This window comes from Morone saxatilis, unplaced genomic scaffold, assembly GCF_004916995.1.
Source record: "Morone saxatilis isolate NCDOM2014 unplaced genomic scaffold, NCSU_SB_2.0 Contig20, whole genome shotgun sequence".
Lineage (NCBI taxonomy): Eukaryota > Metazoa > Chordata > Actinopteri > Moronidae > Morone > Morone saxatilis.
In genome coordinates, this window is record NW_023339763.1 from 6,219,369 (window position 1) to 6,236,667 (window position 17,299).

The 17,299-nt window shown below is 37.8% G+C and overlaps 1 protein-coding gene across 2 annotated transcripts in view; it reads right to left on the reverse strand.

Annotated features, from left to right (window-relative positions):
• Positions 1–17,299, reverse strand: part of dbn1 (drebrin 1) — a 114,380-nt gene that overhangs the window by 17,170 nt on the left and 79,911 nt on the right. For both annotated transcript variants that reach the window (XM_035666484.1, XM_035666483.1), the window contains exons 2-3: positions 6,410–6,465; positions 2,558–2,670 (exon numbers count right to left, since the gene is read on the reverse strand). In XM_035666484.1, coding sequence (XP_035522377.1) covers positions 2,558–2,670; positions 6,410–6,465 — 169 coding nt within the window. The remainder of the gene's footprint in view (positions 1–2,557; positions 2,671–6,409; positions 6,466–17,299) is intronic.

Genomic DNA, 17,299 nt, shown 5'->3' on the forward strand with positions numbered 1-17,299 from the left:
GAATATAATATTCACAACTAACTAACTCATTAATGTATAATCATCTGAATATTGCAATTGTTACGTTTTCGTTACCTTAGAATCAGTCGTTTTTATCTACAGACGCCGAAGGTCGCCTTCCATAGAGTCCGCCATGTTAAACTCCATGTTTCTACAGTAGCCCAGAATGGACAAACCAAACACTGGCTCTGTTCACCACTAGATGCCAGTAAAGGCCAGGTGGTTTTATTCTACCTGTATCCTTCTCTTTTCACCTCTTCTCTCCACTCTACCACTCTCACATTATGTAGATGCATTCGCTCAGAGCGCCGCTGCTGATGTCAAGTTCAGAAAGTAAAAACATTCATCATAAGGCTCTCAGATGCACTCAGACTGTGTTTAAATGCTCTTAGCACACACTGCTAGAGACTCTCGCTGCGATAAAATGAGCTCCAACATCACAAATTATTCATTTCTTCCTGTTACATTTCCTTTTCATCATGTATTAAATGGTGGACAAAATTTTCTGGCTCTGTTATATGTGTGGTGACCCAACCCTACTTGTTCTCTCTGTTTTATCCTGTAACTGGAAGGTCACAAGTTCAGCCTCTACAATACTCACTACAGCATCAGGCAACATCTGTCCACATCTGTCCTCTATTTTAAACCGCTAGAGAAAACACTGTAAAGACGGCATCTGTGCTCTCAGAAACACCTGATAATGATTGTCTAACCTGAAATATTGCTGTTCATTCACCATTTCTTTGTCTTGGTGTAAATAAAAATTGGCATAAAAATATGAATGTGATTTGTTAACACAGACTTCAAAATAGTAGGGATAATTCCCATTAAGCACAGCGTGCAGCAATATATTCGTTGTCATTCTCCTAAAGTAGAAGTTAGTTACTGTAGTTCAACCTGCAAACTCTCCTGCTTCTATATGTAAACTTGTAAAACTTGTATACTTCATCACTCACCGCTGTATAGAAGCCCTTGTGGGTAACATCACAGCTTTTATTATTTATTATTAGATTTGTTTTGCTCATGTCACTTAAAAGTTTTAAAGTAGACAAACTTTGAGGACCAGTGGGTAGCATTTGCTGGCATCGAGCAGTGAAGTTGCAGATTGCAACCATTTGAATACAGCTCAGCCTTCCAAGCGTGGAAAAGAAAGAAACTATAGTGGCTGTGAAACTTGCAAAAAAATGCAAATGCAAAAAGGTCATATCTACAGCCAGTGTTTTGTTTGTTTGTTCTGGGCTACTGTAGAAACATGGCGGTTTAACATGCAGCCTCTGTGAAATAGAACCAGCTCCCTCTGTGATTACACACTAATGAAAGCAAACCTATGAATATTAACGTCCCAATGCTGCCAATAGATCATCCTAAATGTTACACACTGGACCTTTAAGAAATTAAATCGAGCCATCTAATTACTTTCATCACAACAGCTTTCATGGTGCTGCTGACAACTACATGCAAACGCAACAATGGATCATAGTTTGAAATCTGTGGTTATGTGTGTTACAAAGAGAGGGAGTGGTTGTAGTGGAGATACTTTACTGGTTGCATTGTTTTAATTTTGATCAGAGAGAAGACCACATGACTTATCTGAGTTTGTTTTTCATCCGTCGGAGGACACTGGATCTTTTTTTCCGTTTTGGTACGAGGAACAATTTTTTAATAGAGCTCTGAGATGGCAAACTATTGATTTAAATTTATTGATTCATATTAATTATTTGGTACATTATGTCCTGCTTCCTGTCAATCACTGGACACTCACAAGAAACCTCCCCGAGGAAATAAATCCTCAAAAACGTTCCTTTACAAAATTAACTGTTGCGCTCGTTTTTTGTACACCTGTACAACATAGAATAACACCCTCTGTCCTAAAACCCTCAATTCAGATCAGCAACTGAGGAGTGATCCATTTTCCAGGGTGAACAGACATGCAATAAGATGTTGTATAAGTGTTTTATGTGAAACATAAAAACAAATAAAAACGCTGCCCTCACTGCCCTCACTGCCTTCAGATTGTCGGAAATACAATTATGTGCGTATTACTGAGGTTACGTGTTGTTCTGGACTACATAACACTGAGAGCTGTTTGTCCTTCCCATTTAGAAACATGGCAACAACATAGAATTTAATTAAAACCTTTATGAGAATGTCAAGAGAAACCCTGAACATAATATGCACAATAAAAGTATAGCAGAACAGTTGTATTGAATAGCATTAGATTGCACAGGTGTATAATAAAGTGGACAGTGAGTGTACGTCTGCAGCTGTAAACTGCTGCGGCTGTGACTTTTCTTGCTGAGGCTGCAGCTCTGTGATTGCATGATGAAGACACAGAACCTAGTTTCTAGGTCCTGAACGTCAGTGACACAGTGTGTCCTTGTTATACAAACTGTTAAATTAAAAATGTTCTGTGACCCTTAATGACTCTGATATTCTCCTTTAATGGCTTTGAGGACATTTCTGTGTGTGTGTGTGTGTGTGTGTGTGTGTGTGTGTGCTGCTCAGGGTATTCGGTGTTCCCTCCCCTCTCATTTCCCCCCCTGACCCGGCGACTCACCCAGTTGATGAGGATGTATCGTGGCAGAGCGGAGGTGGGCTCCTTCAGGCTGCAGAAGCCGTACATCACCATCCCGCTGTCAAAGGTCAGTGTGATCTCTGCCAGACCGCCTCCTGCACCACAGAACAAGAGTTTAATGTGTCTGTCAGACTGTCCTCTGTCAGGGACAAGCTCTGAACGTCCAGTGATCGAAAATACACAAAATGGTAAAAGATTAACAAATTAATCAACTTATGAAACAAACTAGAAAGCAATCATACACTATGACTCTGCCAAGACGAGACAATCCTCTAAATGTGTTATTTTAATAATAGAAAATGTTTTGAACTTTCAATCTGCACCTGGATCTGATAAACAATTATTAAAAATACCTAAATCCTGTCTGGGAACATTGAGGCTTTGTACAAGGGTGAATCAGACTCATAAATATCCCCATTTAAATGTATCATGTTACTGTAGTCACACTTATTTGTTTTGGGCTGTTACATTCTTCAGATCACGCCGTTTATATGTGAATCAGTTAGTCAGGTTGTAATATTTCTTATACTATCTCATTGAGTTATGTCATTTAACTAGAAACAGGTCTTGTAAACTATGAAAAAATGGTAAATCATAGCAAAATATATATAAGTAATACATGTTTTATTATTTATTCAATGTACTGTATGTATAAATTCACCCAGGAGCCAGAAATTCTGAATTTTCTTGAATTTTCTCTAACAAAACATTCATTTTTTAAATCAGTTTATAAAATAATACATTGTGACAGATTAAAATACCATATAAAGCTGTTAAAATTAGCTCAACCAGATATAACATTAAAATTCCTCTTACATGTTTATACTGTACATCAGAAATAAGTAAGTATAACATACAATAATATAACTCTGAGGGGCCATACTTTTACTTTTGTTACAGTACAAACTTATAATTGAGTAATATTTTGAATGCATGGCTTTTAATTGAGTGTTTTTACTTAAGGAAAGGATCTGAATATTTGTTTCACCACTGACTGCAGTTTTTGTTTGGCCAGACCTGTTCCAGGCTGCTTGTTTTATGCCTCAGTTTATGATCCTGTTCTCCATATCCCAGTCAGAGATGTCTACATACACATTCGTACACACAAACATGACTGTGGTCTACTGGTTTCTGATCTGAAGAGGCAAAGAGATTCCTCTGAGGTTTACAGCGCAGATGAATAAACTCTGTTTCCTCTCCGTCACTGCTGAAATATTCACGTCTCTCTCAGGAAAAGCTGACGACATGAAGGAAACTAAAACCACTGCTGGCAGAAGTGGCTCTTGTCTCTCATGCATCTCTCCAGCATTAATGATGCAGATACTTCACTGTAGTAGTTCCAGTTTATTCCTCTCATGTGATCGGCTGTTTTTATATTCAGGACTTCTGCGCTGATGATTACATTAGACTCACAGAATAAGCCGTGGTTCTCATCAAAAGCAAATCAAAGTATAAACATGAGACACGTCCAGCTCTTTGATAAAATCTATCATGCTCATGAAAATACGTCCAGCCAGTCCTCACCAGAAAAACAGCCGGTCCATTGTGCGATTATGTGTCCTGTGTGAAATGTCCATAATTGTAATAATTTACTTATTTTAACCAAAACAATGATCTTTTACACAAGCTAATGTAGTTTTGTGCCTAAACCTAATGCGACCATGTCACAATGTTAACCACGTGACAATGACGGTCATATGTCGTCACCTGCATGTCGTTTTGGGAGTCACTGCAGGTGTTGTCTTCAGAATATTGTTATCTTATCTTGTTTAAAGATAGTGTAGGAGCATTTTCACCTTTACGGGACCGTATGACAGTAAGAGGCAGAGAGGAAGTGTGGGGGAAAAGAGACAAGGGTATGACATGCAACAATGATCACCAGCTGGAATCGATGATGATGCCGTTACGTGGCATGCGCTGCAACCAACCACCCAACCACCCAACCTACTCTCTCTCTTTTTGAAGATTACTGATTGCTCTGCTATATATTTCTGAAAGAATACATGGATGACTGAGTTTGTGATGAGAGCAGGCCTCCTTCTAACACCACTCATGTTAGTCATGTCAATTTGTGTAGCTTCACTGACCTGATATTTTGGGTGGTTACAAATGACGGTCATTAAGAATCGCAATTAGTAATTATAATTATATTGTTGTATCTGTGTTGAGAAGTTGGCAAGAAGGCTATGCTAATGGAGAGTTACCCTAACATAGTTTGCAGATTGAGCTGCTAAGTGGGAGAAAGTATTTGGATGTCCCATTCATTTGCTCAAAGAGTCAAGCTTACGATCAAATTTTGTGCAACGTTTTATAAAAAAACAGTAAAGGAATATGTTCCTTAATGTGAATTTCCATCCACTACTGTTATGTGATTATTAGGTCATTGCTTGATGGAGTTAAACAGTTGGTGGAGCTAATTCTCCAGATTACGTTAAAGCTCAAACGATGGCAAAACACAGAAAACATGATGGAAATGTGACTTTTCTGTTTTATGTATTAAAGTGAGGGAGGTTACTGTCTGCTCATCGCTCCTGACCTGATGTTTTTAGCTCGTCACTGGATGTTTAAATCATGTCTTATATATTTCATCATGTATTCATGTGTGCTTGTCACATGTAGTTTTACTGATACACCAACTTTCAACCTCAGCCAAGTGAAAAAAGAAGCACACTTATTGTTTGGTGACTGACAGTTGGAGCTCTTCTATGACCACAGTACAAGCCTGTGGACAGCTGAAGGAGAGAAGTCAGAACAGTTTAAATCAGTTCACTTTCAGATTCTGGGTCAGTTTTGTTTTGGATGAATTCAGTTACTATGGCGACATGTTTTGTTTTTAGCTCCAACAGCTTAATTTGTGCCTCTGACTGGCTTCTTCTCCATAGCAACAGCAGCTAAGGCTAATGTGTGCTGTAGTATTTAGAGCCATTTCCCATACCAAACCAACGGAAGAAAAAATAAAAATGATTTCTCATAAACAAAGCTGAAATAATTCAAAACAATGGCTATAACATACACCTATTATATGGATTAATTATACAGGAGACGCCTGTATTTTTTATGCTGAGAAACATTATTAAAATAAAATATTCCTTTCCCTCTTAAAACTCTGTTACAGTGATTTGTGAGTTTTTGTCCTCCTAATGTAAGTACAGTTAAATATATTGGAACATGTTGTTTATAACCTACTAAGTTACAGTTTGTACATAATTTATTGTGAATACATTTTTATACTGTAGCTGTTTATATAAATATGTCAAATGTTTTTTTCCTTGTTTGGTTCCAGAAGAGACATTCACATCCAGCTTAAAGCCATTTATGTAAGATAAAGAGAAATAATGTCATGCAAGTAACAACATTATGTATAAGAATTACATTCATGATAAATAAGATAAATGTTTTTTTTTAATAGGTGAGAAATTGTATTTCTACATTCCTTAAAGTGGACACAAACCATGATGCAATAATATTATCACAGTCTGTATGACAGTGTCGTGTGTCTGCATGTGTGTGTATCAAATGGAGAAGTCTCATTAGACTGTAATGATCATGCAGTGCACCATTAACTGTGGTAATAATGAATCCAGCTCTCTGATGGCTCAGTAACAATCAGGAGACAAAGAAGATGATAATTTTCCCCCCAAAGCAACAGCAGAACCTGCAGAGCTCATCAGAGTTAGACCCGCAGGCCTGCAGCAAGCAAATTATAACCATCTCCATACATGTTAACAGGCAGCCATGTTCATTTAAACATAAATTAGAATAACAGCAAGATGTCACATTTTGGGGAGAATACATTCTTAATAGTGGATTGATGACAGAGAACCATAAACTTACCTCCTGATGATGCCAGTGTCAAATCATTGCTGTCATCCTCATATGTGTACAAGGCCCTGTTGGAAAGAGGAAGAGAGGGGGTGTTAATCAGAGAGAAAACACATGTGGTTTGTGTTTCTAGAGGCCGACGAGGAAGATACACTGTAGTCTAAGCAGAGGTCTGGACTCCAGTCACAAATCTGATAACATTAAACACAACTGCAAAGTATATTTCACATTAGCATTTGAAACAATTAGTCAAATAGCTTGATAATCAATAAGCTCTGTGAGGTTATAGCGTTGACATCAGTGTGGAAGTATGCTCACAGTGGCAATGCCAACATGCTGTTGTTTATTAGCACTAACGCAAAGTCATGCTGAAGCTAATGGGAATTATTAGTTTTGAAAGTATTTTGTCATAAACCAAAGTATTGGTCTGACAAAATAATAAATTGATCATGAACCTAATTGAGTTTAGTGTTAATTAGCAAATGTTAACACACTAAACTAGGATAATGAACATGGTAAACACTCTACCTGTTAAACATCTGTATGTTAGCATTGTCATTGTGAGCATTTAGCTGAAAGCACCGCTGTTCCAAAGTGGCCCCTCACAGAGATGCTAGAATGACTTGCAGTACACATCTTGTTTTCACATTACATATATTTACACCCTTACACACTCCCAAAGCCTCTCACAGTAAGTGCATTCAACCACTACTATACAATAGTGGTAATACATGAACAAGAGGCAGCAAATTGCAAGTGGATCCATCTCAAACAAGCACGAGTGCATTTAGTTCTTCAGAAAAAGAGCTTAGACGTGCTTTTTTTAAAGACCCCATTTATTCTGTATCAACACAACACAACCATGCCACTTTAAACCACGCAACTGTCTTTGCTGCATATTAATCGATTAACCTCAGATAGCCTAACAAATCAGCTGTAGACTACGGTTGAGAGAAATAACAGAGGTTGGCAGAACAAGTGACTCCTATCGTCACCAGGCACAAGTGTTACAAACCTGTTTAGGGTGACTGATAGAGCGCCTTTATCTGCTCAAGGGTGTGAGTGTGTTTAGCAGATTACTTGGTTTGATTAATGACTGTGGGAACTCTGTCTCTGCCTGGATTAGAGAAACAGGACATTCATTGACATACTTGTCCCCTTAGCCTTAACTAAAGCTAATTTTACCCCTATAACCAAGTTATAAATCCTTAAACAGTCGTTTGAAAGCATGAGAAGTGGAAAAGATGTCTTCGCTTTCTGGTCTAAAACTTTGGTCTTTCACTTCTATAATTGTGCAGATCAAACAGACGCTCATACACTGTAACAACTGTTCTCTCTCAGTTTGACCTCTGTTGCCCCCTCTACCACCATTGTCTTTGTCCAGCACAACAGACTACAGACAATTAAACTAGCCAGGATTTAAGAAATACATGAGTCCTAGTCCTAGGGGATCATGTTCCACAGATTCAAGTTGAATGAAAGTTGAAGAAGTTATACAATTGTTGAAAAGATACATGGCCTACTATGTCTTTAAATTAAATAGATACCAATTCCCGTTAAAATAATAAAAACATTCATGTAAATGTGATTATTACTTGCAATAAAATCCAAAGAGGAGTTATTTCGCATTATTGATTAATGAATTATAGTGATAAATTAAACCATACCACTATCTTGTTGCTGCTGTTTAGTTTCCCCCAGACACACAATTCAAAAGATGCACTACAGAATTATTTCTTGGGTGTATATATGTATGTATATATGTATATAAATAACTGTATATATTGGTTCATTTTATTTATTTTCTATGTAATTTAAATAATTTAATTATCTTTTTCTATGCGTGTAACATAAAAGAACTGCAGACTCTCACATACAATCTTGTGTTGTACAACGATAAATACATTTCCTTGATGCCATAACTACCAATACCATACTGGTAAGGCAGTTGTGCGTGCTTCGAAAGTGCAAACATGTATTCAAACACAGTGTTGGCTGATCTTGTTGTAAGTGTTGCGTGTATGTAGGCTACAGCCCCCTCGCCCACAAAGTGAAAAAAAACGACAGGGCCGTTCTGTACATGTGCAACTTGCTACATGTATGTCACATAATGTAACAAGTTGCAGCAGAGTTGTTCGGCTCGTCAAAAAGATGACATGAACCTTTGCTCAAAACACACTACACAACTACTGAACTAGCAGCTCGTCACTTTAACATGTTAAGAAATGTAATTAAAAGACCCAGAAAAACATGACCTCGACATCCTCAGTAGTAGCTACGGGCCTGCACATACAGAATATGCTCACTGTTTTATAAAATCAATCACATGCATGCCCACACACATCCTCATGTATTGAGACATGCATACACTTCTGACCTCTTTGGCTCAGGTTAAATAAAGGTGACAAAGATTACAGTTTAGCCAACATCTCCAGATTAAAACTGTTTGACCTCCTGTTGTGACCCTGCTGTAAAATCCATTAACCTGTAGGTCAGAATATATGTACTGCAACAAAACAACAACAAAGTCTGTAGCCACTGTGACTATTGTGAAGCTGTCTATTGTTCAATCTTAAAGAGTTGATCCTCTGTATGGTGGCCTTTTTTAGGACATCTCATACTCAGCAGGCCCAGCTCCAAAGCTGTCAGACTCGGTTCAGCTTCCATCGGTCTAAGCTTGACTTTGTTAACTTCTACTGTATTTAGAGTAAGCTACACTTTATCTATATTATTTTGGTTTTTTTAAATCTCATATATCCCTCTCTTAAAAACTCTCCTAAATCAAGAAATGTCCTTCCTGTTTCCTCTTGTGCACCATTTTATGCACATTTTGTCAGGAAGTATCCAAGAAATGTTCAATTTAAGTAAAAGTAGCCCAATAAAAATACTCCATTACAAGTAAAAGTACTAAAATAATTTCCGGCAGCCTTGAGATAAATATAGTATAATATTTCCCTCTAAAATGTAGTGGAGTTGAAGTGTAAAGTAGCATAAAATGGATACACTCAAGTAAAGTACCTGAAATGTGCACTAAGTACAGAACTTGAGTAAATGTATTTAGTTGCTTTCTACCACGTTAGCATTATTAGAGACAGTTCTATGGAGATACAATCATTTGAAAAGCAAAATGTGTTTAAATGATGAACCATCTGGTGGGTCATGTGGAGTTAAAGAGGATTTTAACATGTCACTGCTTCCAGCTATTAAATATTTCTTGTTCTTTCAAAGTCGACATAATGTCCGACCATACTGTCCATCTGGTCAAACTTTACCAGGCCTCATATGAATGTGAAGCAGGAAACTAAAACTCTTCCTGGATGAATAAAAGGTATTCATGGTGATTCTCCATCAAATCAGGAGAAGCTATGGAAACCAACAGGAGGAGACAGTGATCAAAATGGATTTTTCTACATATTAAATGCAAGCTAGGATTGAGGTTAGAGAAATTACCCTTTAATCTATCAGGGTTTAAACAGGAGATTATAAACTGGGGAGCAGTGCACTGTAGATTATTGAAGATTATTATTACTAAAAAAACTGCCATATAAAACTCTTCACCAAACTCTCCATTAGCACAGAAAGCTCCGAGCTGCTCCCAGTGACTGCATACAAGCATCGATTGTATCTTATCTGTACGTGTGTTTCTGTGTGTCATTAAACTGTAAATTCAGTTCACCCAAAATAAAATGGCTCCTGTTCTTGATTCCTCTTTGTTACAGACATGACACTGATTTAATTTGAAAGGGGATCTTTAGAGTTCACAATTAAAAGTCAGAATTAGTCTATGTAACACTAAAAGAAATGTATAGTGACACAAACATGATGTGAACTCCTGTTACAAAATAAACAAACATTGCTGCAGTGATAGTGGCATCTTAAAAATTGTTTGAGAGGCTTTGTATTTTTTTTTTTGGTAAGAAAAGATTCCTGGAGAACAGGATGTTTTTCAGAGCTGCATGTTTTGCTGTAGATGTCCATGTGCCTCTGTGTGGTATTAGTGTGTGTCCATGGCGGGTTTTACCAGTCGGGCTCAGTCCAGATGACCTCATGCTGTTTCAGCCCGAGGCTTTAGTCTGGTCTCCGTCTGACTTTTTGCTGACCTCACCTCCCCTCCATTCTGTCTGTTTCTGCAGAGTCACTCTCTGCTTCCAAAGGCTTTTTTTTCTCCCTCTCTCCGTGCCAGACAAGTATTTCTCCAAAATCTCCTTTTCTCCAATCAGCTCCCTTTATCCAATCTTCTTTTTCACTGTCCTCAACAGATTAGACTTCTTTCTACATCCACCAAAGTATTATGATCACACTGTGATAAAAATCAGTCATAAGAGAGGTATCTGTACCTCAGAGAGGGAAGCAAATAGTCCAGAATACATTGCAGCAATTAGACAAAACAGGCTGTAACATTAGGCTGTTCATTAGGCCTCAAAACTAATGCTCATAAGAGTTTGAACTTGTTACAAGGAGTCGAAACATGCAAGAACAAGAGAACACAATATGCTCAATTTGCCGTTGGGATAGCTTGTCTCCTCACTGTAATGTCTAATAACATTCCTACACTGCCTCTGTTTGTTTTTTCCATTTATATAAATGTATTAATTATATTGTAGTGTTAGGATATTTGTACATATAAGGTATGAAAGATCTTCCTATTATATCTATTTTCAGCCACAGAAAGCTGTAAAAACCCACTGTACACCACCTGCTCACACAGTTAGAGACTACGTGGTGAAGTAAGTGGAGCATTTTGCAGCTAAAGAGTCAGATATTTTTTCTCAGCAGCTGGTGGTGACCAAAACCAGAGCTAAAAGAGAGTGAATATTGCATTTACATTCATCAGGTGGACACAAACTGATACCAACAAATCTTCATCTATGAAGTCATCTGTGCTTTAAGCCTGTTCTCCGTCGACACTGACGGCAATCTCAAGAGCTCACATCTCCTAAAGTAAAGTACCGTAGGGGTTATTTTGCCAAATTAATCACATATTTGAAATCTAAGTGGTTAAAAACTCTTGCTGGCGTCTGCAGTCACCTCTGATTGATGCAAAGTACATGCATCAGTTGGGTTATAGGTTAAGATATATGGGTAAATGCACAAGCTAGCAGTGTATAAAGTAATAAAAATCAGCTCCTCTACCAACATCAACACTAAAGTGATGAACACATAAATGTATCAACTAATGAGTACTTCTGGTAATGTAAGTATATTTAGGTGCTAATACTTTTGTTCTTTCAAAGATTGTTGCTAGATAATCCAAAATGCATGTATTTACTGGACTGCTGACATCACACAATGACTACTACTGTACTACTACTATTGAAGGTACAGTTGTAGTGGTAGCAGCATCACAACAAACCAGTGAAAAGCCAATTTCCTGGAGGCAGAAAAAGGAAGGCTAAGGGGGGATTATAGACGGAAAAATCAGAGAGAGCAAAAAGCCAGGGATTAAATGATGACAGATAATAAAGACAACAGGGTGTAATAAAGGATGGGAGAAAGGGGATGAGAAAGAAAAAGAGGAACTGTTTAAGATTGAGAGAGATAGAGAGAGAGAGGATGTGTGAGTCTAACTCGCTCACTCGAAGCGCTATAAATAATTCTCTTTAAAGCAGACAGCTGTTTATTATTCATATAAAGCCCTGATGACCTAGAAACAGCTCTGTGTGTGTGCGTGTGTGTGAGCACAGCTGGATACGTAAGAGGAGGAAGAGAAGAAGGAAGACAAGAGGAGAAGAAAAAAGAGAGCAAGAAAACAAGAAAATACAAGAAAAAAAATGAGAGAAAATATAATAAGAGGATGAGACGAGGAAAACAAAGGTGACGGTAGAGAAGGACATGATGATGAAGATGATGAGTCCACAAATACTCTACAAATATTATACCTTTTATTCCACTGCATATATTTGATAACTTAAGTTACTTTGTAGATTCAGATTAATAAAAAAACATAATCATCAAATAGGTTATTATTTATTATTATGGATATAATTAAGACTTTATTGATCCCTGGGGGGGGAATTCAAAAGCTAACTGGAAGTATACAATGTTAAATTAAGATCTTTACTAGCTGCAACATGAATCAATCAGTAATGTATAAGCCAATAAATCTAACATATATTATCCTGAAATGGGCCATTCTGCATAACGAGTACTTCTACCATTGCCACTTTAAGTAAGTATATTTTGTTCCGAGTGCAAAGAAAAGACATAAGATGAGCAGATAAAATAGGACGAGTGAGGAAAAGGAAGAAAATATGGTACAAAGGGAAAGGTATGGAGTAGGAGAGGAAGATAAAATGAGAGAGAAGAGGAGGAGGAGAGAAGAAACTAAGAGGCAGGGAGGTTAAAAGTAGAAAGGATGAGTAGGAGGAGTAGGAGGAGGGAGAGAGGAAGGACAAACAACCAGCAGGAAGATTAGAGGAATAATGAGGGATTGAAAAGGACTCAATTAATCAACTAATCACAAGTGTGGAGGCCGTAATCAATGAGCTCTTCTGAGTGCCGCCCTGACCTTTCCTGGGTCCAATGCTCATGGGTTTGGTTTATGGCAATTTCTGATTCATTTTTTTAGAGAAATAAGTGCAATTTTTCCACCATCAATTTTGAGCAAATTTTGAGTTAACCAGTAATTTGAATTTAACCCACATAGTCATTATTACCATTACCTTCAACTACCTACCTCTCTTGAGTGGCAAGCTAATGATACTGTAAGGCAGGTGCATTTTACAAGAAAAATGACAGAACAAGTAGCACATAAAAAAAGCCCTCTAGTGTCCGTAGGAAAAAACATTGGCATTAAAGGAGGAAATCAGCTGACATTACTATAGAGCCCAAAAAATAGTATGAAGGAAGTTGTGGTGGAACAGACTTTGTTAAGCTCCACTAACCTTAACGACATAGTAATACAATCTAAACTACGATCTGTCCCTGTCTGATAGTGTCAGATCACTGTGCCAACCAGAAGGACGTGGACAAACATACTTTGACATATAATTTAGAAGACTTTACAGTATCAGCAAACATCGTCACCTTTACCATTATCTTTTTTGCGTCAGCTAAGGGCAACTGGGCATAGAGTGGGTCAGGACTGCCCCTGCTGCTGTTATGTTACTGTACATTTTTAATCAGATCAGATCATTACATATGGAATATTTTTCTCACATTCAAACAGAAGAAAGTGACAGCCTAATAACACACTCATATAGTCCATACATCCATATATGCCATATATACAGGTCACATGAGCTGACTGAATCATATATAAGCTACAGTTTTTGCCCTCTCAATCACCAGATCTCGACCCAGCTGAGCACCTATATACTATATATAGCCTCCATAAAAATCAGTCAGCATGTGTGTGTGTGTGTGTGTGTGTGTGTGTGTGTGTGTGTGCCCACGCTGCCTTTGATGTCAAATGAAGATCCACTGTACTGCTTTCAACTGAGCGGAACAACAGCTTTCCTTCTAAATCTCCTTCTTTACTGTAGAGTGGTGTTGTGTGTTTGTGGATTCATTTATAACTGATACTTTTATTATCCTGTAATTCAGGTTTCTGTCAAGCGTGTAGGCCATCTTTTCTGGGCTACAAATATGTTAGCATGATGTTATTTTTTTATATATTAGAAAATTTGCAGTTTTTATGTGTCTTTTTACTATTAATTATTTATTAACATTAAGCTCGATATCATGCTATATAAATAATTTCTTATATATTGTTTGTGAAGACAGTATGGGGTGGAAGCTATTTGATAGCTGTCAGTTATTTTTTTTTCTTTTTTTTTTTTTTGTTTGGTTTATATTAAAAGCTGAACATGGTGAGAAGCAATCTATAGCCGAGCCCATACCAGAGCATACTATAAGTATAGGCAGAGAACTATAAGTGCTTTTTTTTTTTTGTGATTCATAATTATCATCTCATCTTCATCTCATCTCTCACTTATCTAATGTTAGCATTCACTTAATCTAAAGCCCTGCTCCTTGGCCTAAAAGGTCACAAACGTTAACACCCAAACCCCCCAAAAAAAAAAAAAATTCAATATGCTTAGAGACCAACCCGGTATATAACGGGCAATGTAACACTCAAAAACTCCTGCACACTAAAGATGTGACCCACATGTGACATTTTCAATAACTATGCATAGTATATATTATTGTAATCAAATGTTTAAATCAGTGCCAAAAAAGTACTGAAGTTGATCTCAGATGTCTAAGACTGCGATTGTGAAGATTATTATTTTTTGAATATTTCACATTTTTTAATGTCCATTAAGTGGGACAACATGTCAGAGTGCCATTTTATGCAGTTGCTTTTGGAGTTATCATTTAATCAGCAACAGACGAGGACGACCTGCCCAGAATTTTAAAGAAAAGGTTACAGTTACTGAGGGTAATGAAATATAACAAGATGATGAATCACATGAATCAAGAGGAGAGAAAAAAAAGAAAATGTTTGTGAACAATACTCTTTTCTTGAATAAAAATATGCAATAAAAAAGTGCTTCAGTTTTAACAGTGACGGCCGAAAAGCTTAGAGAGGAACATCGAAATGATATCATTACTGCAATGTTCACGGATTTAGATTAAGAGGCAATTTCATTTGATTAAATGTGTTCTCTGTCTGGACTTAATCATGATCTTTGAAGACTGAACTCATCTCAGATAAAATTACTCAATTAAACAAATGAACCCTGTTATTGTATCTTCAAATAGACATTAACATTCTTTTAAAATTCTTTAATACTTCTATTTGCTGCCGATTCCTCCTTCTCCCTTTTCCTTTCCTCTGCCTTTCTCTTTTCTCTGTAGTCACAACATAAAACATGTCTAATACTACTGCACACACACACACACACAAAGCAGACTGGATCTTTTCATCCTTCCCAGTCCATTAAGACAACAGGAGTCGCAACAGGAAGAAGCTACAAAGCCAGAGTTATTTTAAGATGAAAGCTGATTCGCACTGTGTCAGATTCTCAGGACCAAGAGGCAACTAACAGAGCTGATTTTAAAATCTGACAACATATTTCAGAAAATTAATAAACTGAATCAGGGAGGAGGAACAGCTGCTGCATCTCAATTACAGGAAACCTGACGGCCCAGAATTGAATAAACACCTCTGTGACACAGTCTCAACAAACACAGGACAGGGTAAACTAAAAATCTGTTTTTAACAACGGAGCTTCCCTTCAGAAATGTCTTGTTTTAAACTCAAAACAATGCACAACCTGCAGTCAGAAGCACTAAACTAGTAGCTCTGGGCAGAAAAAGAAAAGTATTTTGGATTGATGAGAGGAATCTGAAGTAAGACAAGACCTCAAACCATGGCGACACGCGTGACAAGCTGCAAAGATGCCTTCAAGCTGCTCTGAAGGAAAACGTTTCATCAGAAAAGCTGCTCCAGATTTGTCTCATTTCTGCTGTTTCTGTTATTTTGTCCACCTCCTGTATGGCGGAGCAGCAGTGCATGGCAGTGACTTTGGAGCTGTTAAAAAAAAAGAGGTTGCCAAGATAAACCACCCCACACACCCCGCGGGAAGTGTCACCATGGCAACCGGGCAGCATCCCCCATCGTTATCACGACAGCAGCAGTTTGTGACCTGAGGGGAGCGACGATGTAAAGATAAGGAAGGAAGAAAGGAGGAGGGTGTAGGGGAGCTGAAGGGCAAACACACACACACACACACACACTAGGTGAACACACAGCATGCTGAGTGTACGTGTGTGTGTGTTGGGACGGTCCAGCTGGACTCAATTCACAACTTCAAAGGGATCTGCAGACCTGATGCACTGAGCTCTGTCTGTCTGTCTCCTTCACCCAGCAAACAGCAGGAGTGTGTAAAGATAGACGTTGGTATCATATTTCACAATTCAAATACACAAAGTAACATGTTGCTGTGCAGAAAAATAGACTGTAGTATCAACTAAATGTTATCAAACAGGGTATGGGGGTCATAAAACCTGCTCTTACTAAATTTTCCTACGTGACAGGAGGCACCTTCACCTCATTTAGTGTCATCTTGTGCAAATAAATATCACAGTTAGTGCTTTCGCTGCTGAACACAGACTGCAGATGGCGCTGCTGATGTTGCCTGCTGCAGGATTCAGATGCAGCCAGGCAGGTGATGTTTTGGCTGGTAGTGCCCACAGAGTGCTTTGTCCGAGACAGGCTATCATTTAAAATACTTCTGTATTAGTGCCTACATGATAGCAAGGTCCCGGTGTGCAAGTAATACTTTTTTTTGATACCTTACCTTTAGAAATGTAAACATGTTTTTCTACAAGAAAATTTTTTCAGAAAAAAAGAAGTAAACAGAAGCTAAACCCAACACAAGCCACCATCAAAAAGCTGTCTTCAGCAAAGGTTTTTCTTTTTTGCTATTTGATAGCTGGCAGTTAGTTTGGTTATATATAAAAGCTGAACAGGTGAGAAGCATCTATAGCCGAGCACATACCAGAGCATACTATAAGTATAGGCAGAAGAACATAAGTGCTTTTGATTTCATAAGTTATCATCTCATCTCATCTCATCTCTCATCTTATCTTAATGTAGCATTCACTTAATCTAAAGCCCTGCTGCCTGTGGCCTAAAAGGTGCACAACGTTTAACACCCAAACCCCCCCAAAAAACTCTAAAGTTCAATAAGCTTAGAGGGCCAACCCGGTATATAACGAGGCAATGTAACACTCAAACTTCCTGGCACACTAAAGATGTGACCACATGTGACAGTTTTCAATAATCTATGCAATATATATTATTTGTAATCAAATGTTTTAATCAGTGCCAAAAAAGTACTGAAGTTTGATGCTCAGTCATGTCTAAGACTGCGATTGTGAAGATTATTATTTTGAATATTTCACATTTTTTAATGTCCATTAAGTGGGACAACATGTCAGAGTGCCATTTTA